Source organism: Bubalus kerabau, chromosome 18 (assembly GCF_029407905.1).
Source record: "Bubalus kerabau isolate K-KA32 ecotype Philippines breed swamp buffalo chromosome 18, PCC_UOA_SB_1v2, whole genome shotgun sequence".
Taxonomy (NCBI): domain Eukaryota; kingdom Metazoa; phylum Chordata; class Mammalia; order Artiodactyla; family Bovidae; genus Bubalus; species Bubalus kerabau.
This window is the reverse complement of record NC_073641.1, coordinates 61,161,315-61,188,200: the sequence shown is the minus strand read 5'-3', so window position 1 is coordinate 61,188,200 and position 26,886 is coordinate 61,161,315. Positions and strand designations below refer to the sequence as shown.

Sequence of the window (26,886 nt, the reverse complement as noted above, 5' to 3'; positions counted from 1 at the left end):
AGTGGCTGTGAGGTTTTCTTGTTTTGGTTTTTTGGTGGGTTTTTTTTTTGTTTTTTTTTGTTTTTTAATGTCTCGTGGGATCTTAGTTCCCCAGCCAGAAAGTGTACCTGGGCCCTTGGCAGTGAGAATGCAGAGTCCTAACCACTGAACCACCAAGGAATTCCCTGAAGTGTTTGTTTTTTTTTTAATAGTATCAATCCTTAAAACCTAGTCAAAACTATTGGTAAGAGTTTCTTCAAATTACTTAAACATTAACTGCTATTATGATAGACAGTCACAAGGTACTTCACAGCTGAGAGGAAATAAACCCGTAATCCTCTGAAGAACTTAAATCTGTGGTCTTGTTATTCAGATTGTCAAGAGAGGATTTTCTTCCCATTAGAATATGAAATAATAATAACAATAATAATGTAAGCTAAACTTTGTTGATATTATCCCAATTTGGAAAACAGAACTTAGAAGTCTTTCAAATTTTTACCTTTCAAATCTCTTTAACATACTTAGAGCTTGATTTGTGTTTTGAATCTTTTCAAATGTAGCATCCATGAACTTCTGCAACTCTTTCTGAAACAGAATGAAGTCTGACAATGAACAATGGGTTAACATTGCAAAGAAATCCTATTTAGCAACAAGATAAAAGAGTTCCCCATTCTCTACAAACACACACCCTATAGGACAAAATACAGCAGCAGATGTAATGCTCATCTAAGCTTAAAGGACGATAAATGTCCAGAAGCCAGACAAAGAGGGACTTGAGAGCCAGAGCAGTCAGGGGGTTGGTGCGGGACCCAAGGATACTGGACCATGTATTTCTACGGCAAACATCACATCTTAGGACCAGGAAATCTTCCTGAACGGAAGAACTGTACAGTTAGCCTACCTAAATAAACCCTCAGAGGTTATCACTATATAAAAGTATACAAGTATAAACTGTGCAGAACTAGAGCATTCACAATGCTTCCACTCCTTCCCTTTAATTTATACAAAGATACACAAATAGCCAACAAGCACATGAAAAGATGCTTAGTATCTCTAGTTATTGTGCTCAGTAGCTAAGTCACGTCTGACACTTTGTGATGCTGTGGACTATAGCCCAGCAGGTTCCTCTGACCATCTCTCTAACTTGCTACTGCTACTGCTAAGTTGCTTCAGTCGTGTCCAACTCTGTGCGACCCCATAGACAGCAGCCCACCAGGCTCCCCCATCCCTGGGATTCTCCAGGCAAGAACACTGGAGTGGGTTGCCATTTCCTTCTCCAATGCATGAAAGTGAAAAGTGAAAGGGAAGTCGCTCAGTCGTGTCCGACTCCAGCGACCCCATGGACTGCAGCCTACCAGGCTCCTCCATCCATGGGATTTTCCAGGCAAGAGTACTGGAGTGGGGTGCCATTGCCTTCTCCATCTCTCTAACTTAGGACACAGTAAATCTTTACGGGGCTTCCCTGGTGCCTCAGATGGTAAAGACTCCACCTGTCCTCCTTATAAGTGTATATTATCATATGTGAAACAAATCTCCAGTCCAGTTTCGATGCATGAGACAGGTTGCTCAGGGCTGGTGCGCTGGGATGACCCAGAGGGATGGGACGGGGAAGGCGGTGGGAGGGGGGTTCAGGATGGGGAACACATCTATACCCATGGTTGATTCATGTCAATGTATGGCAAAACCAATACAATATTGTAAAGTAATTATCCTCCAATTAAAATAAATAAATTTATATTAAAAAAATAAGTTCTCTAGGACTTGTTTGGAACATGTCAACTTATCTTTGAAGCTTCACTTGCTGGTACAATATCAGAATATTATACTTTTATAATTAGTCATTTTAGCCACTATTTGCCCTTTTTAAGATATATTCATTACTTTGTTCTAACATATATGTACTTATATTTCGATCATGTTACATGTCAGATGTGATCTTTAAGGGCCAATCAACTCTATCTACTTCTGTACCCATAACCTACAGCATAGAAGCCTAATATGCATTTAATGTACAGTCAATACATGTTTCAGTTAAGTTCAGTTCAGTTCAGTCACTCAGTCGTGTGCCAACTCTTTGAGACCCCATGAACCGCAGAACGCCAGGCCTCCCTGTCCATCACCAACTCCCGGAGTTCACCCAAACCCATGTCCATTGAGTCGGTGATCCCATCCAACCATCTCATCCTCTGTCGTCCCCTTCTCCTCCTGCCCTCAATCTTTCCCAGCATCAGGGTCTTTTCAAATGAGTCAGCTCTTCACATCAGGTGGCCAAAGTTTTGGAGTTTCAGCTTCAGAATCAGTCCTTCCAATGAATATTCAGGGTTGATTTCCTTTAGGATGGACTGGTTGGATCTCCTTGCAGTCCAAGGGACTCTCAAGACTCTTCTCCAACACCACACTTCAAAAGCATCAATTCTTCGGCCCTCAGCTTTCTTTATAGTCCAACTCTCACATCCATACATGACCACTGGAAAAACCATAGCCTTGACTAGACAGACCTTTGTTGGCAAAGTAATGTCTGCTTTTCAATATGCTGTCTAGGTTGGTCATAACTTTCCTTCCAAGGAGTAAGCATCTTTTAATTTCATGGCTGCAATCACCATCTGATGGCAGTGATTTTGGAGCCCAGAAAAATAAAGTCAGCCACTGTTTTCACTGTTTCCCCATCTATTTGCCATGAAGTGATGGGACTAGATGCCATGATCTTCATTTTCTGAATGTTGAGCTTTAAGCGAACTTTTTCACTCTCCTCTTTCACCTTCATCAAGAGGCTCTTTAGTTCTTCTTCACTTTCCGCCATGAGGGTGGTGTCATCTGCATATCTGAAGTTATTGATGTTTAATTACATTACATTAATTTATTTACATAATTAATTTAATTACAATGCATGTTTAATTACAATAAATCTAGTTCTTATGCTTTGCTATCATATCCATAATTATCTTTCTTTTCCATTTTTTCTTAAAACAAACATTTCATTGTGTCATTTAGTTTATGTGCCATTTAAAGTAAAAGCTGTGATTTTTTCCAAATCTGATGTCCTAATGTGATTTTCTTAAAGGTTCAGTTCAGTTTAGTCACTCAGTCGTGCCCAACTCTCTGCGACCCCATGGACTGCAGCACTCCAGGCCTCCCTGTCCATCACCAACTCCTATAGTTTACTCAAAGTCATGTCCATTGAGTCGGTGATACCATCCAACCATCTCATCCTCTGTCGTCCCCTTCTTCTCCTGCCTTCAATCTTTCCCACCATCAGGGTCTTTTCAAATGAGTCAGCTCTTCCCATCAGGTGGCCAAAGTGTTAGAGTTTCGGCTTCAACATCAGGTTATACTCCATTTTTTTAAAGGTTATACTCCTTTATAGTTATTGCAAAATATTGGCTATATTCCCCATGTTGTACCATATATCCTTGTAGTTTATTCTATACCTAATAGCTTCTACCTCTTAGTCCCCTACCTCTATCTTGCCTCCCCTTCCCTCTCCCCACTGGTAATAAGTAGGGAAATTGTTCTCTATATCTATGAATCTGCTTCTCTTTTCTTATATCCACTAGTTTATTGTGTTTTTTAGATTCCATATATAAGTGATATCACACAGTTGTGTTTCTCTGCCTGTCCTACTTCACTTAACAGAGTCTGATGGTGGTAGTGGTGGTTTAGTGGCAAAGTTGTGTCTAACCCTTTGTCACCTCTTGGACTGTAGCCCTCCAGGCTCCTTTGCCCATGGGGATTCTCCAGGCAAGAGTACAGGAGTGGGTAGCCATTCCCTTCTTCAGGGGATCTTCCTGACCCAGAGATCGAACCTGCAGCTCTTGCATTGCAGGCGGGCATTTTACCACTGAGCCACCAGTGTCTAGTTCTTATCACAAATCATACAGTAATTCAGCAAACATCCTTTGGTCTCCAGTTATATAAAGTCCCATCCGCTAGGGCCTGGAGACATAGATAGGAATGAACACAATTCCTGCCCTCAAGGTGTTCACCATCTACCTGTATCCAGCATACAAACTCCTCCAGTACTGCGCGATCAGAAACTGCTAGGACACACACACAAAGACGAGAAATCAACAGTGACCATGGCGCACACACTCGGGATCTGCCATTGCTCATCAATTTCCCACGAGAGATCAAGATCCACAGATCTCATGTCTGAGTCAGCCCCCAAAGAGGTCATTGCTTAAATTATTACAAGTGCTCTATCTTTCCATCACCTGAATTTGTCTTATAAAATAATGGTTAAAAACCTGAATCCTAGAGCCAGAGTGCCTACAAGTCAACACCTCTGTGACTGTGGGAAAGTCACTTAACTTCACTATGCCTCAGTTTCCTCCTTTCCAGAAACAGTGCAATAAGAATACACACTTTATCAGATTATTGTGAGTATTAAATGAATTAACACCTATTAAGTGCCTAGAACAGACCTGACATACAGAACTAGCAAGTTTTATTATAATGCTTTCTACACTGAACCCATCCTTCCAAAAATGACTCAAAGCTCTTTCTCCCTTGAAGTGTACAAGCGTATTTCAAGCCAAAAATTTCTGGAAAATAAGGAGCAGAACAGCCATTTTCATTTTATCATCAGAAAGCATGGGAAGAAGTCTGAACATTGATTAAGGTGGGCATCCATTAGTGTGTCTCCCAAACCTACCCTCCCTGGCTCTTCTTATCTGGTAATAAATACACCCAGCCATGCCAGGGGGTCCCATGCCCTCTGCATTTACCATACGACCCCACAGTAATGAGGCAAACACTGGAACCCTGACCAACCCAACCCGTCCTTAGACATTGGGAGCTTAAGAGTGGGTCCATGGCATGTCCTCAGAAGCTTCTGATGGCCATAACCTGCTCCTGTGGGCTGACCTGCAGTGAGCGGAGAGAGTGGGGAAAGCAGGAGGAAGCGAAGGAGAATGAAGAGAACAGGGCTTTAAGACCAAGACGGGTCGAGGTGCTGAGTCAGCCCTGGTACCAACTGTTTCAAGGCCAGCTAGTCTCCTGCCTTTGGGATCCGCCGAACATCGCTGACCATTTGCTCAAGCTATCGTTGGTCATAATCACTGCTATAAAGTAACAAACAAACGGAAACTAATCTCTATATTCTAATAACACTATGTTTCAACAGAGGATAACAGTTAATTTTCTAAGATCTAAAATGAAACACATGCAGAAATCTGTGATTACAGCTCGTTATCCAAAGCTGTATTTATGAACCTTTAATCCAGGAGAAAGAACCTTCAATTATTCATCTGAAATCATAAAATGCAGGCCAAGCCCGCTATCGGTCACCTCCGTGATGAAGATGCCTCTTCCTTCTGAATGGGTAATGATTAGCAGCCTGACACAGAATGGAAAAAGTAAACACCAGACTGTCAACAGGAATTTTATTATACAACCTACATGAAGGTCATTAATCTGCTTGCAAAACTCTTCATAATCCTGCTCAAATTCCATTTTCCGCTGGTCTAAGAAATTATACTCCTTTTTCTTTATGGTAGCAACAATACCCTGAAATAGTAGGAAACAAATAAGACAATATTTCAATGTTCTTGCATTATTTACCTAAATATGACCTTTAAATATACAGCCTGTGCAATCATTCCCCAAAAATCAACTTCAGAGAAGCCTGACTTCTTTAATTATTCTCATTGCATCATGCATATTATAGGTAGTATAATGTTGCCTGGTGCATTCAGAGAAACCACTTGGAAGCATTTTCATGAGACTTTATGTATTTTTGAAGAAAAATTTAAAATAAGTAAAAACCACATTTGAAAAGTGGATGTTCTGTCTAAAAATTTCTTACAAATTACATCTGAAATAATAAAAAAGAAGCCTAAAGTAGAACTTTGCTAAAATATTTTTCATTAAAAAGTTTGTCTTCTCAGAAAATAGACTTTAACAGAATGCAAACAACTTAGGAAGAGAGCAATTATATTATAGTAGCTACAGGTGAAAAGCTACCTTCCAAGCTTCAAATGTCCTAAATAAAATATCAGACCATAATCTACCATTTAAAGAATCTCTAGAATTAATTGCTTCCTCCTGCCCTGCAAAGCTGCAATCTGTGACTATAAGAGTACAGATTAGGTAACTCATCTTCTAGAAAATACTATTATCTGAAGTTTTGTTTGCTCTGAATAATGAGCTCTAATGCTCTGTGATCATTCTTAACCAGGTACTAAGCCATTCTCAAACTTGGGTGCCCACACTGTTGACAGAGGCATATAATTTTTATGAAGAACGTTGGACCAGCTTCCACAAACGCTTCTTCAAAGCCATTTCCATTTAAACATCAACTCAAATCTCTCAATAGACAAAAGTGCCTAAGTTGCATAAATTCTTAAACCAAGTTTACTACTGTATATATAGTTTATAATTGTATATTCAAGTTTACAATTGTATATACAGTTGTATGTACATACAATTGTACGTACATATATATTCACATAGTAGTACTGTGTGTAGTACTTAGTCATTCAGTCATGTCTGACTCTTTGCGACCCCATGGACTGCAGCCCACCAGGCTCCTCTGTCCATGGGGATTCTGCCATGCCCTCCTCCAGGGGATAGTCCCAACCAACTGAGACATCAGGAAAGCCCCAAAGATACAGGCTGCAGGTTGGTGATGGTGGTTTAGTCACTAAGTCATGTCTGATTCTTGTGACCCCATGGCCTGTAGCCTACCAGGCTCCTCTGCCTATGGGATTCTCCAGGCAAGAATACTGGAGTGGGTTGCCATTTCCTTCTCCAATATATGTATATGATTGCATGTGTATATATACATATATAATTGTGTATATAAAATATATGTGTACAATTGCATGTGTATATGAGTGTATGTGTGTGTGTGTATATATATATATATATATATATATATACATGGAAATAGCAACCCACTCCAGTATTCTTGCCTGGAGAATTCCTTGGACAGAGGAGCCTGGTGGGCTATAGTCCATAGGATCACAAAGAGTTGGACATGACTAAGCACAGCTTTCAATTTTATACATATACATACAATTATATATAATACGACTATATATATATAATGATACCCATCATGTTACAGGAAGTGTATAAAAGAAACATGGAAAAGCTATATTCCTACATTTTAAGGTGGTATTTTAAAGGATTTGGGGCCCTTAGAAAATTCTACTCTATAACTGGATTTAATGGTCCACTTAAAAATATTGAGTAAATAAGATAAGCAACCATGACCTTTAAACCAACTAATCAAACTCAACCTACTAAATCATTTACTTGTCAGATATTTATTGCACACCCATTATATGCCAGTAAACTCTGCAGATACAGGAATAAGTAGAACAAAGAAATATCCCCACACTCAGGAGCTTTTATATCTTCTGTGGGGGAAAGGGAGATCTAGGTTTATCACAAAAAATGAACAGGATAGTTTCAGAGAGTGATAAGTAACATGACATAGAGTGACGTAAAACAGAGATCGAGGAAAACTTAACTGAGAGGGTATTTAATCAAGATCTGGAGGCCAAGGAGGAAAGAATCATGTGATGATTCGGAGGCAGAACTTTCCAGAAGAAAGGCTCTGCAAGGCCAAAGGTGGACTGAGGTGGCCTGTCCTGTGTCCAGAGAACACAGAATGAGGAGACTAGGAGCAGGGGAGGCAGCCAGAGGGGTGCACAGGACCCTGAAGCCGTACAAGGAGCCTCAGTGTCATTTCCATGGCCACCATTTTGAGCTTCTTCTATTGGTTGTAACATACAAAAATCTCACCTTACACTTTCACAAACCATCTACATTTTATCTCACTACATTCTGATACATCCACTTGAGATTTTGAAAGCAATTTTTCTTCCCAGTATTTTATCAGATTAGAATAGCCTTTATCTGCATTTGGCTGTACAGTTCAATTTCCCCTTCAAAAATAAACTTTGAAATATGCTCCCAAGTTTATTTTTTCATTAAGAATGAAAACTAATTAGATTCCAAACTGAAATACAAATGGATATAGTCCATCTCTGTCGTGCACAACTGTCAGTTTCAAAGAATAGATTATCCACCTTGCAGATTACATACAGCTCAGCTAAAATATTTCCTGGTAGATAGAAAAGGTTTTTCTTTGTCTCCCTGAATCTGATCTACTCAGGAAACAAAAAGATTCCTTATATTGACCTAAACTGTTAGACGAGAAAAATCAATGAGTGACAGTAAATTATATGATCCTCTTCAAATTCAAGGACAAAAAGAAAAATTAAGGTTTAGTGTCACTGTCCCCAAACAAGAAAAAACCCGACTATATTCATTAGTTTTTAACATGAATCCATATAAAATGCTTAACTGCAGATATAATCAGATACCACTCAGAATTCAGTGTCAACTAGAGCCTAACACAGTATATGCTTGATTAAATATTTCTTATATGAATAAATGAAATAATAAGTTACATTTAAACATTTTTCTTGTGCTACTAATGAAAACGCTTTTACTAATGATGATTAATTTTAGACTATTGGAAAGTCATTCTTATAATCACATACCTGGAAAGAATATATTAGCATCATTGCACAATTCTCAAATAAATTTAACTGCTTTATTGTTTAAGGGCCATAAGCTTATCTTTTGCATTACAGACTGATAATTTGAAGCATTCTAAATAGTCATTTGCATAAAAACATTAAAATTTTATTCATGGATAAGGGTAGCAAATTGAGTTTTGAAGTACAGTACCTGGTATTTAGTGATCATGTTTTCCAGCCCTTCAATTTTTGAATCTTGCAGGACTGAGTACGTCTTGAAGGTTGTAAAGATATCCATTATCTTGGCAAGACGTCTATGGAAAGTTTCAAATTTCCCAAAAATATACATCTCACTGAATTCAAATTGTTTTTCACTTGGATCTTGTTTAAGCTTTTGCTTTGTCTTGTGAAAGCAGTGCTGGTATTCCTTAAAATTAAAAACCAAAATACAAGAACGGGAACACAACAAGGACATCAGCCTTATTCTCTTAAGTGAAGGTGATAGCAAATTTAGGGTAGAATTACAAAATCTTTCCATTTCATACCTCTGGAGCAACTCGCTCATCAACCTGGGGTGTCATCTTTTCCTACCCCTAACCTAGAAAACTCCTTTTTTTTTTTTTTTAACCATGAGGCATGCAGAACTTCTCCGACCAGGGATTGAACCTGTGCCCCCTGCACTGCAAGCTCAGAGTCTTAACCACTGGACCACCAGGGAAGTCCAAACTCCTAACTGTTCATAATACAACTCAAAGATGCAGCCTTTCCACCTGCGTCTCACTGTGTTAGGAGACGCCTAGCTCTTCATCTAGCTCCTTGTTTGTCTATAAGAAGCTTGAGGAAAATGACTTCATCTTTGTATCTCTAGTACTTAGTGTGGTGTTGGGACATAGAAGGTCCCCTAAAGGGTAAAGTAAGTGAATAAATTTGGAGAGCTGATTTACTAACATTCAACTTTTCTTAACAGTGAAAGATTGCCATTCTTTTTAACTGGGCTTCCCAGGTGGCACTAGTGGTAAAGAACCTGCCTGCCAACGCAAGAGACATAAGAGACTCGTGTTCGATCCCTGGGTCAGGAAGATCCCATGGAGGAGGGCATGGCAACCCACTCTAGTATTTTTGCCTGGAGAATCCCATGGACACAGGAACCTGGTGAGCTGCAGTCCATAGGGACGCAAAGTTGGACACAACTGAAGTGACTTCATATGCAGCCACACGATATGATAACTGATAAATTATTTAATTGGCAGGGCTTTCACAGTGGTCCAGTGGTTAAGAATCTGTCTGGCAATGCAGGACACAGGTTCAATCCCTGGTAGGGCAACTAGGATCTCACATGTCTTGGAGCAACTAAGCCTGCACATCGCAACTAGAGAGTCTGTGTACAGCAAGGAAAGATCCCACACGATGTACTGAAGATACCGCATGCTACAACTAAGACCTGACACAGCCAGATAAATAAATAAATACTTTTTTTAAGATATATTGGCAAAAACAATGTAAAAATAATTTTAAAATTCTAAATATATTATTAAGTTGACTGTTACCTGCTTAAGTTTAATTGCAGATAGTATTTTTTCCACAACAACATCTTGTGGCTGGCTCCAGATCGAAGCAGTTCCGTTGTTGGTAATATAGGCTTTACATGCAGATATCATCTGATTGGTCACCTGGAATTTTTCAATGAAATGATGTCAAGTACAGTAAGCAGCCATCAAGCATAAACTGGGCTAGAGTGTCCTCAGCTCTTCTAACCTCTCTGAGTATGACATCTGTGAATAAATCTTTGGGTTTATGTTTTTCCTTCACTAGTATGATCAAGCACTAACTCTCTTTTTTCCCAGCTTTACTGAGGTATAATTGACAAACAAAAATTGTATTATGCTTAAGGTGTACAAGTGATGCTTGGTATACATATTCATAACAGAATGATTAGCACAATCAAGTATAACACATCCAACACCTCACATAATTACTATTTGTGTGCGTGTGTGTTGAGAAAACTTAACATCTGCTCTTTAACAATTTTCAACTATACAACACAATACTAAACATAGTCGCCAAGCTGTATATTGGGCTTCCCTGATAGCTCAGTTGGTAAAGAATCCACCTGCAATGCAGGAGACCCCGGTTCGATTCCTGGGCCAGGAAGATCCCCTGGAGAAGGCATAGGCTACCCACTCCAGTATTCTTGGGCTTCCCTTGTGGCTTAGCTGGTAAAGAATCTGCCCACAATGTGGGAGACCTGGGTTCAATCCCTGGGTTGGGAAGATCCCCTGGAGAAGGAAACGGCTGCCCAGTCGAGTATTCTGGCCTGGAGAATTCCATGGACTGTATAGTCCATGGGGTCACAAAAAGTCAGACTCAACTGAGTGACTTTCACTTTCACTTTCAAGCTGTACATTAGACCCCAGAACTCAGTCATCTTACAACTCTAAGCTTGTAGCCTTTGACCAACATCTTCCCATTTTCCACACTCTTCCAGCCCCTGGCAATCACCCATTCTACTCTCTGCTTCTAGTCAACCTTTTTAAATTCTACACAGCTATTATCAAAAGTGAAAGAAAGTGAAAGTGAAGTCAGTCGTGTCTGACTCTTTGCGACCCCATGGACTATAGCCCACCAGGCTCCTCCATCCACGGAATTTTCCAGGCAAGAGTACTGGAGTGGGTTGCCATTTCCTTCTCTAGAGGATCTTCCCATCCAGGGATCAAACCTGAGTCTTCTGCATTGCAAGCAGATTCTTTTACCATCTGAGCCACGAGGGAAGCTCCTATTATCAAAATGATTCGTAAAATCACAGAGTTGGAGGCACTACAGAAAATCAACAATTCAGACCCTCACGTTAATGCAGGATGAATGTCTTAGCCAACCACTTCCCTACCTAAAAGCTATCAAGAGCTTTCCTAAGTCTCCTTCTTCAGCAGCCTTCTCTAAAAATCTAACTCACAGTTTCCAAGTGCCATGAAAAGAACTGTCCACCCTGATCATTTCATGACACCATGATCTGTAGCAGAAAAGTCAAAAGCAGAAGGCAATAGAAAAAAGAGTAAATATAATGTATGTAAAGCCAACACTTTATCCCTTTAAACTTAAAAAAAAAAAACTTCAGAATTCAGGATTTTTTAATTAATTAAAATTTTATTAATTTTAAAATTTTAAAATTAAAATTTAATTTTAATAAATTAAAAGGAAAATGGGATGACTGTACTGTATGTATGCCTGGGATTGCAGTGTAAAGGTTAGGTGGAACAAGACTGGCCATGTGTTGACAGTGGATAATCTGGGTGATACGTACAAGGGGATCCAATATACAATTATATTTCCTTTTGTACCTGCTGCAAATATTTCATAACGAAAGGTTTTCAAAAATGAGAGAATTTTTTAAAAAAATGAGAGAATTAGGTTCAAATTAGGTTTCACAGTTAGGTTCTAAAACAAGCCTTGCAAATAAAGTCCATGAAACCTGGACATGCATCGTAACACAGATTGACTTTTGAGTCTTGTACTCGGGGAATACCCCTCCTGACTCCAACATAACATTAAAGTGTGAGGAGGATGGAAAAGGGTCTTGTGGATTCCCCTCCTTTCTACCCAAATATGAGAGCAGATGAGATGGTTGGATGGCATCACCGACTCAATGGCCATGAGTTTGAGTAAACTCCAGGAGCTGGTGATGGACAGCGAAGCCTGGTGTGCTGCAGTCCATGGGGCCGCAAAGAATTGGACATGACTGAGTGAGTGACTGAACTGAACTGAACTGAACTGAACACAGTCCTGAGGAGTGGGAAATGCCTCTATTTTAATACAACATTTAAAATTTTCACCTTGGTAATGAAAAAGTCATTTCCTTCTTAGAGAGGAAATGGGAAAAGCAACAATGTTCACCATAAACACTTATGAGTTAGGACATAAGGTTTAAACATCATTATGTTTTCTGGCAGAATCATTATAATTGCTTTATGGATTACTGGAACGTTGCAGTGGCTTTTATTACCATGATTACTGTTCTAATAACACCAAGTAAACAACTGTGGCATGGAATAAATTTGGAACAGCAGCACATAAAATATGAAACTGAAGATGGCCAGTTAAATATAGCTTTTCTTAATTAAAATTCACCCAACAGGAAGAAATCATGTGCTAAATAACATAGGGAAAGAAATTCTAAAAAGAATCTTTTTCCATTTTTATTACATAAACAATATAATATCTTTTATAATTATTACTTTGGGAAATAATGCTTTATGATTTGCTAAAATCAGCTTCCCATGTATGCTTAATTCTATTTCTATCAAGAGATTAAGTCTTTTTGGTAAATTGTAGGATACAGAGACATTGGATTCTGCCAATGTGGTAATTTCTAACTATAAAAAACAACAGTAACCATTGACAAGGAAATCTAAGTGACCACAGACTCTACACTAGGCTCTTACCTTTACAAACAGGGACGTGATCTTCTCAGAGGTGTTATAGTAATGAGAGATACTGTAGATCATTTTAATTGCATTTACAAGAGTAGGAATAGCATCAATCATGGATATCTGGAAGACAGCACAAAACTTTTCAGGGCAACATATCAAAGTCAGCAAAATTCTAATAGGCTAATCTCTCTGTCCTCATTAGAATAAAATTTAGGTAAAAGACTTTTATTTAAATTTTAAAATATTATCTAACATGCTATATAAATATAACACATTGAGGATTAATCTCATCTTGATTATTTAGTCATATGCAGTTAATCAAATTTTGTCTCAATGCAAGAAACACTAACATTCTGTTAAGGACAAGGATTGTGTTAGCAGTTAATTTTGTAATAAATAAAACCAGGAACAAATGAAAGTTAAAAGATTTTTTTTTAAAGTCAGCCAATAATTCTTCCCACCGTTGTTTTGAGTATAGATTAGGATGTCAATTGCTATGTTTAATGGGAAATGGAATATACAATAAATGTTTTTAAAATACAATGTATATCTTAGAAAACATAGGAAAATATATATATATGTAGAAATAGACATGTGTGTATATGCATATATATGTATTAGTTCAGTTCAGTCGCTCGTCGTGTCCGACTCTTTGCAACCCCATGAACCACAGCACGCCAGGCCTCCCTGTCCATCACCAACTTCCAGAGTCCACCCAAACCCATGTCCATCGAGTCGGTGATCCCATCCAACCATATCATCCTCTGTCATCCCCTTCTCCTCCTGCCCTCAACCTTTCCCAGCATCAGGGTCTTTTCAAATGAGTCAGCTCTTTGCATCAGGTGGCCAAAGTATTAGAGTTTCAGCTTCAACATCAGTGTATACATGTATGCATATACATGCACATATAATTTTCTTGAGAATAAAGAGGTTTTCTAAGACTTTTCCAACAAACTGCAATATTCATGAACCAAAATTCCACACTCATTTCAGCTAGTGTAAAAGGGTCACGAGTAGAAGACTAAGGAGGTGGAAATCTCGACTCACAGGATCACTGCTGTACAAGGGGTCACAGCACTTCTCAAGTGTATACAGATACTTGACATTGTCCTTCGCTTCATTAGCTGCATCAGTGATTCGAATATCCATCTCCCGCCATGTCTACACACAATACAGGAAGGAAATTTTAACGCAATTATTAATAGAAAAAATTCCGACTAACAGCTGCATAAAAGGCATCACAAGGCCCAGGGTCCAACTTTCAGTCTCTCCTGTGCCTCTTACATAGAACTCAATCCAGAGGGGTGAGGGGCACTGCCACGATGAAGAGCAATTAAAATTTTTTGACTAAATGTTTAAAGGTATCTCTTCCAAGCCTTCTCTCATGAAATCTATTCAATAACTAGGACAGAGCATGGGTGGGTTGGAGGGGGGCAGCACTTTTCATATTTACACCTACACGTCTTCTCCTCCACAGCCTGCTGAATCCATTTTGCACCTCACTCTGACATTCTCTATGACCAAGAACTGAAGGAAGCCTCCAGCCAACAGACAGCAAGGAACTGAATCCCACATGGGCAACCTGGAGGAAGATCCTCCCCCAGTCAGGCCTTCAGATGAGCCAACATCCTGACAACAACCTTAAGAGATCTCCAGTCAGATGATCCCAGCTAAGCTACACCGAGGGCTTCCCAGTGGCTCAGCGGTAAAGACTCTGCTTGCCAATGCAGGAGATGCAGGTTCAATCCCTGGGTCAGGAAGACTCCCTGGAGAAGGAAATAGCAACTTGCTCCAGTATTCTTGCCTGGGAAATCCCATGGACAGAGGAGCCTGATGGGCAGCAGTCCATGGGGTCACACAAGAATCGGACACAATTCAGTGACTACATAACAACAACAAGCCACACCCAAACCCCTAACCCACAGACTATGTGGTGATATTTATTGTTTCAGGTGGTGAAGTTTTGGGGTAATTTGTTACACAGGAATATAAAACAAATACACCAGTTCTAAAAAAAATTAGAAAAGTTTAAGCCTCCATTATTACTACTCCTCATTGGTCTGAATTCATAATATATAATCATGTTATTATGTTACATATTAATGACTTGCAATGCCCTCTAGTAATACAGATACATATGTGTGTGTGAATATGTGTTAATCATTAAGTTGTGTCCAGCTCTTTGCAACCCCCATGGACTGTAGACTGCCAGGCTCCTCTGTCCATGGGATTCTTCAGGCAAGAATACTGGAGTGGGTAGCCATTCCCTTCTCCAGGGGGATCTTCCCCACCCAGAGATCAAACTCGGGTCTCCTGCACTGCAGATGGAATCTTTACCATCTGAGCCACCAGGGAAGCCCATACATACATGTACACCAGCCAATAAATGCCTTTCATTCAAAGGCTATTTCTACAGTTTATAAAATTACAAAAGGGCAGTATCATTTAATCTTGAAGTTACTTTTTCATTAAGGTAGAATAACATTTTTCTGTTTCTAATTACTCTATGACATATGCATAAAGAACTTCCATTCCCACTTCATAAAGCGAAAAGCAACCTTCAGAAGTTTCGACTTGGCAGCAGCAAGCACTGCCAATGCAGACTTCACATCTGGGCTCTTCAATTGATCCAAAAGGTAGTTAAATTTAGACAGTCTTTTTTTCCAGTACTCCAACTCTGCTCGAGGCCCAAGGTCATCCGCCTCCTTCCGCAGCTGGTTGTTTTCAGCAAGGACCTGTGAATGCACAGGAGAACCATGAGCCAACGAGTCGGCTGGAGAGTTAAAAGTTACACATAAGCAAAATATAGGGAAAGAAGTAAATTCTGCTATCTGAGTCATGATATATTTTTATTCATTTGCATGCTTTGAATGACAGCCTTTTACTAACCTGAGATGTATCCATTTTTTAAATTTCAACAAAAATTTAGTTGACTCATTCTAAGTTAAAACTACTTGTTTGAGGAGCTTTCATGAACTTTTGGAGGACCTGATCTCAGAAACTTTCTTTGGCTTATTCACTTAGAACCTCGGAGAAATACAGCCTTGCGAAATCCTCATGCCTTCAGTTGGTTAATTTCCATTATTGATGTAACATCAATAATTGGGTGTAACACCTAGCTTTCACTTTTCTGAAATTTTTTTTTAACAATTAAGTCCAAAGCTTTGTTTTGGAAGACACATTGAATTAGAAAACTCCTGTACTCCTATAGGCATTCTCTCCAGAGTAACTACATCTTGAGGAAAAACCTGGCCAACTGCAGTGTTTTAGGTAGATGAGTATATAAAGTCATTTACTGTCATCTCCTAGAATTCTTACTATCTCTTCTTAACTAATGACGACACATTAACATTGCAATGAACCTTTCATCTTTTTTAGGGACTTGCAGTAAAATACTTAGGCAGATGGAACAGGGATGTGATATAACCTTCTTCCACTGGCTGATTCAGTCACATGGCATGTGAACTAGTCAATGTTCGGAGAGCTAGTTCTGATGTTTGGTTTCTGCAAATTACCTGTTCTGTTTGTTTGATCCATACTTTCATACAACCTTCTATTTTTTCCATAGTCTCAGGGTTATTAGCTAGAGTCAAGAAGTCTATGGGTTCCTTCAAGGTTTTCAGTTCAAATATGTCACACTTTTGAAGGTTCACCTAATTACAATGAAAGTTAAAGAATAAGATGATGTTACTTTACACACACACACACACACACACACACACACACACACACTTCTGGTTGATCCAGAAGGATCTTAAGGAGATTCTCTCTAACTACCCTGCTCCCTGGGAAATGCTCATGAAATCAGTGTAGGAATCCTCCTTAGGTATTGAGCACACCAGTAAAGCTGATTGGTCTGAATTAAAATTTTGTGTCAAAAAAAAAAAAGTGTGAACTGCAGACAGACAGACAGACAATATCACAGAACTCGGGAATTGATAAGGAACTTGGAAATTAAAGAGTCAACCCATGAAACCAAAGAAAATGGGGACCTTCAAAAAATGACTGAGGGGAGGGTAATCTCTAATCTATCACATTCTTTTTTGAAACTAACCAGAGGGAAAGACTCTCATGTCCCTGTCCAAAAAAAAAAAAATCTTATAGTTACTAAGTTCAATGGCAAATACACCAATTCATTTGGGGAGGGAGGGGTAGAGAGGGGTAGGAAAGAAGGTGTGTTGGACTTTGACTTGACAGAGAAAGCAAAGGGGTCTTCCCTGGTGGTCCAGTGGTTAAGAATCCATGCTTCCACTACAGGGAACCTGGGCTCAGCCCCTGGTTGGGGACCTATCACATGCAGGGCACAGCCAAAAAAAGAAAAACAAACCCAGGATTTTTTACTTCCCTCACAGAAAGAATCTACCTGCAATGCAGGCCATCCCGGTTGGATTTTTTGGTTGGAAAAATCTGCTAGAGAAGGGATAGGCTACCGGTTCTCGGGCTTCCCTGGTGACTCAGCTGGTAAAGAATCCATCTGTAATTCAGGAGACCTGGGTTCAACCCCTGGGTTGGGAACATCCCCTGAAGAAGGGAAAAGCTACCCACTCCAGTATTCTGGATTGGAGAATTCCATGGACTGTATAGTCCATGGGGTCACAAAGAGTTGGACACAACTGAGCGACTTTCATTTTCAACCCAAAAGCCTGGAGAAGGCAAAGGCAACCCATTCCAATACTCTTCCCTGGAGAATCCCAAGGACAGAGGAGCCTGGTGGGCTATGGTCCAGAGGGTCACAAAGAGTTGGACATGACTGAAGCAACTTAGCATGCACACATGCGATCCAGAAGTACCTCGGTATTTAATAAGGACATTTTCCTCCTAGGAAAGGTGCAGCTAGCCCTGTGAGCCTCTAAATTCAGATTTCAGCACCCACCCCCAACACTGCACCTTCCACCTGCCTCCTAAACCTGGCCTTGGTTTTATGGGGGAGGCTTCTGCCTTTCGTGAAGTGGCACCGCCTCCCTCCTGTGTGAGATCCAGCCACTTTTTTAATACCTCTACCACAATATGAAGTGGACCCCTGTGAAAGCAGTACTCTTTTCAGGAGAATAACTATTTAATTTGGTTCAACTTGCATTTAGGTGGCCAGCATCATAGTCAACTACGAATATAACTCAAATGTTCGCTGGAGCCAACTCCCCCTGTGTGGATATCATTTACTCAACTCTCCCATCCCACATCGTTTAGAAAGCCTACTGTCTGCCTCCCTGCCAACATCCCAATAGGTCCCAAAGGGTCTCAGTATTCCCTGGAGAGCAGTGAGCATTATTTTGTCATTGGTCTCACAGGATCCATTTCTGTGTCTCCCACTCATGCCTGATCTGGGCTGTCATCTGTCATGGTTTTGCATTCACCCCACCTTCTACCCCAAGGAATCACTAACACAGGCTCACTGTAGGTGGCACAAATTTTACTGATGCCAAATCCCACAAATGCCAAACTTATTCTTTGTGTGTGTATGTGTGTGTGGTTGTGCTGGATCTTCACTGTGACAGGCAGGCTTCTGTAGTTGCAGCACATAGGCTTATGGGATCTTAGTCCCCTGACAGCGGGACTTCACTGATGGCACAGACGGCAAAGGATCTGCCTACAATGAAGGAGACCTGGGTTCGACATCTGGGTCAGGAAAATCCTCTGGAGAAAGAAATGGCTACCCACTCCAGTATTCTTCCTTCTAATTATGTCTTTAAAAATCAAGTAGTCTCTGCTTCCCTGATGGCTCAGACAGTAAAAAATCCATCTGCCAACACAAGAGACCCAGGTTTGATCCCTGGGTCGGGAAGATCCCCAGAGAAGGAAATGGAAACCCACTCCAGTATTCTTGCCTGGAGATTTCCATGGACAGAGGAGCCTGGTGGGCAACAGTCCATGGGGTTGCAAAGAGTCAGACATGACTGAGCAATTAACACTTTCACTTTCAGTTCCCTGACAAGAGATTGAACCCAGGCCACCTGCATTTGGCACATGGATTCTTACCCACTGGACCACCAGGAAAGTCCCTGCCAAACTTATTCTTAACAGCCATTTAGATCACTGGCTGGACCACAGGACCCAACCCACTGTCTTCAGATATATCCATTCTTCTCTCCTCCAGCCTCTTCAAAATTTACTCCCATCCCTACCATCATCCCCCAACCTCCCCCATCACCACCACCCCTGAAACACACACCACACTCTGGCTCCAAATTTCTCCTTCTAAGTTGCAGAGCAATACCAGAAGCACTTCATACTCTTCTTGCAGTCCAACATCTGACATGACAGAGTAAAACTCTCCACCATGGCCAGTATTTCTAAGGAACCCACAAAGCACTCATTGCTCCAAATGACAGGAATTTAAATCTAGTCACTACCACATCTTCAAGGGACAAGAAAGCACGCACAATATATTTTCAAGATTTGCAAAGTAGTGGAATCAAGACCCTCTAAGAGAAGTATTACACACCTAGGTGTTGATTTGTTCACCATCAGATACTTTTTGAAGAAATAACATAATTGTTCTTACCTTCTCCTTCAAACTCTCCTGTGCACTAGCCAGGATGCTCACGAAGCCTTCCAGGGAGCCCAGGAACTCCTGCTGAAGGCTGGAGGCTTCCGGAAGGCCCTCGAGCTCACTCCAGCCATGGCTCGTGGCTCTGAGAGCGGGAATGAAGATGTCAGACAGCAAACGTCTCATGCTGTTGAGCAGACCCCCGTCTGCGGTGTCAAGCATGTTGAAGCTCACCTCCTGCAAAACAATGGGGAAAAACCTTTATCGTAAAAAGCATCTTCAACTGCAATCTAGCTACTGTCATTCGTAAATGAAGACCTGCCAAATGAGTAAAGCAGGGACTTCCCTGGTAGTTCAGTGGCTAAGACTCCATGCTCCCAACACAGGGGACCCAAGTTTCATCCCTGATCAGGGAACTAGATCCCACATGCCACAACTAAGACCCAGAGCAGCCAAATAAATAAATGAGCTGTAACAAACACATGAAAAGATGCTCAACATCACTCATTATCAGAGAAATGCAAATCAAAACCACTATGAGGTACCACTTCACACCAGTCAGAATGGCTGCAATCCAAAAGTCTACAAGCAATAAATGCTGGAGAGGGTGTGGAGAAAAGGGAACCCTCTTACACTGTTGGTGGGAATGCAAACTAGTACAGCCACTATGGAGAACAGTGTGGAGATTCCTTAAAAAACTGGAAATAGAACTGCCTTATGATCCAGAAATCTCACTGCTGGGCATACACACTGAGGAAACCAGAATTGAAAGAGACACATGTACCCCAATGTTCATCGCAGCACTGTTTATAATAGCCAGGACATGGAAGCAACCTAGATGTCCATCCACAGATGAATGGATAAGAAAGCTGTGGTACATATACACAATGGAGTATTACTCAGCCATTAAAAAGAACACATTTGAATCAGTTCTAATGAGGTGGATGAAACTGGAGCCTATTATACAGAATGAAGTAAGCCAGAAAGAAAAACACCAATACAGTATACTAACGCATATATATGGAATTTAGAAAGATGGTTACAATAACCCTGTATAAGAGACAGCAAAAGAGACACTGATGTATAGAACAGTCTTTTGGACTCTGTGGGAGAGGGAGAGGGTGGGATGATTTGGGAGAATGGCATTGAAAGATGTATAATATCATATATGAAATGAGTCACCAGTCCAGGTTCAATGCACAATACTGGATGCTTGGGGCTGGTGCACTGGGACGACCCAGAGAGATGGTACAGGGAGGGAGGAGGGAGGAGGGTTCAGGATGGGGAACACGTGTATACCTGTGGCAGATTCATGTTGATATATGGCAAAACCCATACAATATTGTAAAGTTAAAAAATAAAATAACTAAGCACTAAAATATATATATATATATAAAATAAAAGTAAAAAAAAATAAAAACAATCACTGAACTGAAAACAATATTGATATACTTATGTTATTAAAGAAAAAAAAATAAATGAGCTGTGCTGTGCTTAGTCGCTCAGTCGTGTCTGACTCTTCGACCTTAGGGACTGTAGCCCGCCAGGCTCCTCTGTCCATGGGATTTCCCAGGCAAGAATACTAGAGTGGGTTGCCATTTCCTCCCCCAGGGGATCTTCCTGACCCAAGGATTGAACCCAGGTCTCCTGTTAATTCAGTATATTATTATTCTGACCCGTAGTTAAGACATAAGCTTTATACTAAATTGCAATCATTGAAATAAAAGCATGAAATAAATAGAACACCAGATGTTTACCAGTTAATTTGCTGTAAGCAGACAAGGCAACCGTTAAGGACAGAGGAGACTTGTACAGATGCTCTTTACTCTACACAGAAAATAAAGTTACACAGTTGACCCTTGAGCAATTTGGGAGCTAGGGCTCCCACCCTCCACGCAGTCAGAAAATCCAAGTATAACATATACTCGGCCCTCCATATCCGAATTTCCTTATGCCTGGTTCTGTATCCTCAGATTCAGCCAGGAACCATATTATACTGTAGTATTTCTACTGAAAAAATATCCATGTGTAAACTAACCTGGGCAGCTCAAACTTGTGCTGCTTAAGGGTATAGCTGCTTTAATAAATCCTAATTTAAATGTATGAAATTTGCCATTAAGTAAATGATGTATAGGAAATTCTTTTTTTGTTTATTTGTTCATTTTTTATTTTTTAATATAAATTTATTTATTTTAATTGGAGGATAATTACTTTACAATATTGTATTGGTTTTGCCATACATCAAAATGAATCCACCACGGGTGTACACATGTTCCCCATCCTGAACCTCCCTCCATACACACCAAGGAAACCAGAATTGAAAGAGACACGTGTACCCCAATGTTCATCACAGCACTGTTTATAATAGCCAGGACATGGAAGCAACCTAGATGTCCATCCACAGATGAATGGATAAGAAAGCTGTGGTATATATACACAATGGAGTATTACTCAGCTATTAAAAAGAATACATTTGAATCAGTTCTAATGAGGTGGATGAAACTGGAGCCTATTTTACAGAGTGAAGTAAGCCAGAAAGGAAATTCTTTTTTAATATTCATTTATTTATTTGGCTACACTGGGTCTTAGCTGTGGCGCTTAGGATTTTCAGCTGTGGCTTGCAAATTCTTAGCTGTGGCAAACAGGATCTAGTTCCCTACCCAGGGATTGAACCTGGGCTCCCTGCACTGGGAGTATGGTGTTGAAGCCACTGGACCATCAGGGAAGTCCCAGGAAATTCTTTTTGAAAGAAAAAAATCTCACTGTTTTACATTCACACAGATACATATAATGTTATATCAATTTTCATTAATAAATTGAATATGAATTCCTCTTATTCAACAGATTTAAAGAAACCATCCTCTTGACTAGCTTGCTTTAAGTGTTTTGAAAATATTTCTGTGAAAGCAGTTTTAAATATTTAATGCATACAGTGGTAGTCTCCACGGGAAGGTATCTTGGGGGTAGAATTTTTTTAATCTTTGGTAATTCAGGAGCTGTTGCCTCTTACCCGATGGATGTTCTGAGGGGTGATAGCTCTGGCAGGGTTGGTCCTGATGAAGAACACACACACCCCAGTAAGAGCAACATCTTTTCCCTCGGTCACAAACACCTTGGGTTTTTTCACCTTTGCAGAAACAGAATTTACTCCTCCTGGAGAGCCAAGTTGCCCTACAAATGAAAAGGATTTTAGTCCCACAAATGCTATACTGTGTCCATGTGGTCGCCTCTTAGAATGAGGCTTCCCTGTTAAAATACTGTCATGTTGACTCATCCTGGTGCCCTACAAGCTCCACCCCTTGGACCACCTCTAGCCTGAACCCTAAAGGAATCTCAAAGGATCTGCTTTATATAGTGATCATTTTGCGACAGACAAAAATACCGAATCCCTGTGCTGTACACCTGAAACAAATCTAATATTGTAAGTCAATTATACTTCAATAAAAAATAAAGAATAAAAAGTAAACTAAAGGATCTGCTTCATTCCAGACCACAAGTTCACTTCAAAATTGGTGCTCCAGGGAAAAACAGAAATGGACAAAATAGGAATAAGAGAGTTCTGCTGCTGCTGCTGCTAAGTCGCTTCAGTTGTGTCTGACTCTGTGCAACCCCATGGACTGCAGCCTATCAGGCTCCTCCATCCGTGGGATTTTCCAGGCAAGAGTACTGGAGTGGGGTGCCATTGCCTTCTCTGATAAGAGAGTTCAGTCCAGAGCAAATTCTTGCTGGAGCTGCAAGTCATCCTTGATGGGGCCAGTGAGAAAGGGTGAGGGAGGAGACAGCATCTACTGGTAAATGTTGTGCGTCAGGCCTCTGCTCAGTACCATGCGTGTGTGCTAAGTCTTCAGCCATGTCTGACTCTTTGCAACCCTCTGAACTGTAGCCCTCCAGGCTCCTCTGTCCATGGGATTTTCCAGGCAAGAATACTGGAGTGGGTTGCCATGCCATGATCTTCCTGAGTCAGGGATCGAACCCATGGCTCTTATGTCTCCTGCACTGGCAGGCAGGCTCTTCACCACTAGCATCACCTGGGAAGCCCCGGCTGGTACCATGCCTACGTTTTTGAAACTGCTTGCAACCCTGAGGACAGCTGTGACCCGCCTCAAGTCACACACCAGGAGAGCCAAGATCCAAATCCAGTTATGACTGCAGAACCTCTACATCCTGTTGTTGTGATCCAGCCGGCCCTTCAGATCACCGGAGTCAGAAAGGCGCAGGGAAGGCAGGACAGCAAAGTGATGGCTGATGTGGGCTCCACAGTCAGTCTTCCAGGGTTTCCACCTCCAGCTGCACATCCTAGCCATTTACGCAGAGCAAGTTAACTTTGTCTTTTGTTCCTCTGACTTCTCATCTGAGCAAGGCCCAGAGAATTCCAGGTCAGCTAGCTCACAACAGGTGCCAGCCACGTAAAAACTTCACTGCTCCGTCTTCCCTCTATCTCTGCCCTGACACACTCAAAAACTGTGGTTAACAGGATGTGGGTAGGGGGTGGAAGGGTGAGTTGAAGGAGAAAAGGAGACCATCTGCTCCTCTCCCACTGCAGATACTGACCCTCAGAGGCCTCTGCTGCAAGGGTGGGTGGGATGAAAGGAAAGGGGGAGGGCCAAGAGCGGAAGAGATTTAACTTTAGATCAAGTAGTTTTGATCAACTGGATATTTTTACTTTCTGAATTGAGGCTGTATTTGTAATTGGATGCAACCATGGGAACTTTTATTCTTTTTTTTTTTAATTGGGTTATAGTTGCTTTACAATGATGTGTTGGTTTTTGTTGTACAATGAAGTGAATCAGTTATATGCATACATACGCCCCCTCCCTCTTGAGCCTCCCTGCCACCCACCCATCCCCCATCCCACCCCTCTAGGTCATCACAGACCACCTAGCTGAGCTCCCTGTGCTGCACGGCAGGTTCCCGCTAGCTATCTATTTTACACAAGGCAGTGCCTATAGGTCCGTCCCAATCTCCCAATTCATCCTTCCCTTCCCCATGTCCATAGGTCCATTCTTACATCTGAGTCTCTATTCCTGCCCTGAAAATAGGTTAATCAGTACCATGTGTCCACATATATGCGTTAATGTGTATTTGTCTTTCTCTTTCTGGCTTACTTCACTCTGTATTTTTATCTAAAAATATCCAGCAAAGTTCATGGGGTTGTCTGAATTGCAATTTAAGTTCAGAAGAAAAGCTGCTCCTACTGAAAAGGTTTCAAGGGAGAGTGGGAAAGAAAGCCAAGCGTGCACTTACGTTCACACCCCTGCACCCTGCGCACCATGTAAGGTGACACGCAAAGCCCAGCCTCACCCCGTGTGGGGTTCATGGGCGAACTTAACATTCACTCAGTTAGCCTAACTGAGCTTGTGCTCTGCAACCTGGGACAGGACTCAAAATTTGTCTTGTTTTGATTTTTTTACTCAAAATACAATGCCCTTTCTGACCACAAAATATAAAGCAGATAATCTGGGGGAAATGCCAGTCACTTATGCATGCATAATTTCCTCAGTTTTTAAATAAAAAATCATGGTCATATTCTATGCCAAGAAGCAACAACTATCTTCTCTTTCATCAAAAAGGTCACAAAGGGATTGCATATGATATTTTAATATAATCATAATATATTTATGTCCTTAGTTTGGCTTTAAAATTATATTAATTCACATAAAAGTAGACGGGGATATATCAATAGAATCCACATAGAGATTTGCAAGTTTATCTTAAGTGAAAATGACAAACTTGTCATTCAATATTATTCATTTGAGTCACAGTCAGTAGAAAATAAACATGATTTGATATTTAACTAAAAAAAAAAACTCCTGCTATGCATCTTGGCAATAATTCCTATGTTCAAAAGAAATAGAGAAGAAACAGATGCCCAGTGGAAGTTCTAGAACATAATGGCACAGAATGAACTAACATGTAAGGAAAGGAAATCTCAAAATGTAAATTATTTTATCATTCTCTAGCTACCAGCACAGCCTGAAAAGGAAAACAAAATATCCCAATTGAAGTTAGAACAACCAGGCTACAGAGCCACCGTTATCCGTCCTTTGCTTGAGGTACAAACAGGACCTGTTTCACTGGGCCTCACCCCCCACTCCCCACCTGTCCCATCCCCCAGGATGAAAGTGCTCACTGTGGCTTCTGCTTCATGCTGTCCTTGGGTAAACCTAACAACACATCTCTGGGTTGCTGCTAAGTCGCTTCAGTCGTGTCCGACTCTGTGTGACCCCATAGACAGCAGCCCACCAGGCTCCCCCATCCCTGGGATTCTCCAGGCAAGAACACTGGAGTGGGTTGCCATTTCCTTCTCCAATGCATGCAAGTGAAAAGTGAAAGTGAAGTCACTCAGTTGTGTCCGACCCTCAGCAACCCCATGGACTGCAGCCTACCAGGCTCCTCCGTCCATGGGATTTTCCAGGCAGAAGTACTGGAATGGGGTGCCATTGGCTTCTCCGATATCTGGGTTATGTGACATCAACTTTAAATACCTGTTTCCACTACCTCCACATCCTGATAGTAAAACATGAGGTGACGAAGGCCTCCAGCAGCAAAAAGCTGATCGATTCTTTCAATCTGGGAAAAAGGAAAGGCAAGGTAATGGCTTTGTTCTGAATCAGAAACCAGGTTTAAATCAGCATTTACTATCATCTTTCTTATTCAGGTAAGACTTCAGTTTACCCAAACCATATAGAGCACATTTCTTATAACATAAAAACCACAAAAGAATAAACATCTTACCACAGTAAAGGCTAAATTCAAAGAAGTGATCTGATGAATCATAAAAGTATTTGCTACATCCACACATCTGAAAAGAGATTGTCCCTTAATATTGGCTTATTTCTTAAAGTGCTGAGCTGTTAACGGCAGATATAAATATATTTAATTTTTCACCCAATTACAGATCAAAAAGAGAGACCACACCTTTCAAAATGCAGTCTAACACACTATAGAAAAATAACATTAAATCCCAATAACCTTGGAAAACCACCATGATGAGAACACGTATGACTATGGAATGCCCCGCCATCTCGCAGCTTTGTCCCATTCATGAGGTTCTGTGTACATCTAGAGGTCTGCCAACTGGCCTGCTATATGGCAGAATATGGAAGTCAAGGTCAGGAACAAAAGAAACCAGATTCAGCTGCCAAACCAGAGTCAAAGCCAGGGAACTATGGCATGATTCAATCTCCCAGGATAGAACAGGATAAAGTAAAAAAAAAAAAAAAGATAAATTGGCAGCTGAGAGGAGACTCTGTTCTCTGACCTCAGATTCCAAAATGGCGCCCAAGTCCAGCTTCACTGGATGTAGAGAGACACAGACATCTCTGTCAGGATCATGGAACTCAAATGATGATTTTAACATGGAGAGCTGGAGAGCCCCAAACTCATTCTGCCATCACCTGTACTGAGTCAGAATGGGGTCCTGTCTATGTTGAACCAGACACCCTTCCCTAAGGCCCAGCACAGACCCTGCCATAGGACATGAACTGTGCCCTCCATAATCAAG

The 26,886-nt window shown here is 40.9% G+C and overlaps 1 protein-coding gene across 1 annotated transcript in view; it reads right to left on the bottom strand.

Annotated features, from left to right (window-relative positions):
* DNAH5 (dynein axonemal heavy chain 5) overlaps window positions 1–26,886 on the bottom strand; it is a 270,204-nt gene that overhangs the window by 233,285 nt on the left and 10,033 nt on the right. The window contains exons 3-13 of the mRNA XM_055554828.1: window positions 25,868–25,952; window positions 22,393–22,553; window positions 19,398–19,619; window positions 16,411–16,548; window positions 15,454–15,630; window positions 13,943–14,056; window positions 12,908–13,015; window positions 10,019–10,141; window positions 8,683–8,898; window positions 5,377–5,484; window positions 479–564 (exon numbers count right to left, since the gene is read on the bottom strand). Coding sequence (XP_055410803.1) covers window positions 479–564; window positions 5,377–5,484; window positions 8,683–8,898; window positions 10,019–10,141; window positions 12,908–13,015; window positions 13,943–14,056; window positions 15,454–15,630; window positions 16,411–16,548; window positions 19,398–19,619; window positions 22,393–22,553; window positions 25,868–25,952 — 1,538 coding nt within the window. The remainder of the gene's footprint in view (window positions 1–478; window positions 565–5,376; window positions 5,485–8,682; window positions 8,899–10,018; window positions 10,142–12,907; window positions 13,016–13,942; window positions 14,057–15,453; window positions 15,631–16,410; window positions 16,549–19,397; window positions 19,620–22,392; window positions 22,554–25,867; window positions 25,953–26,886) is intronic.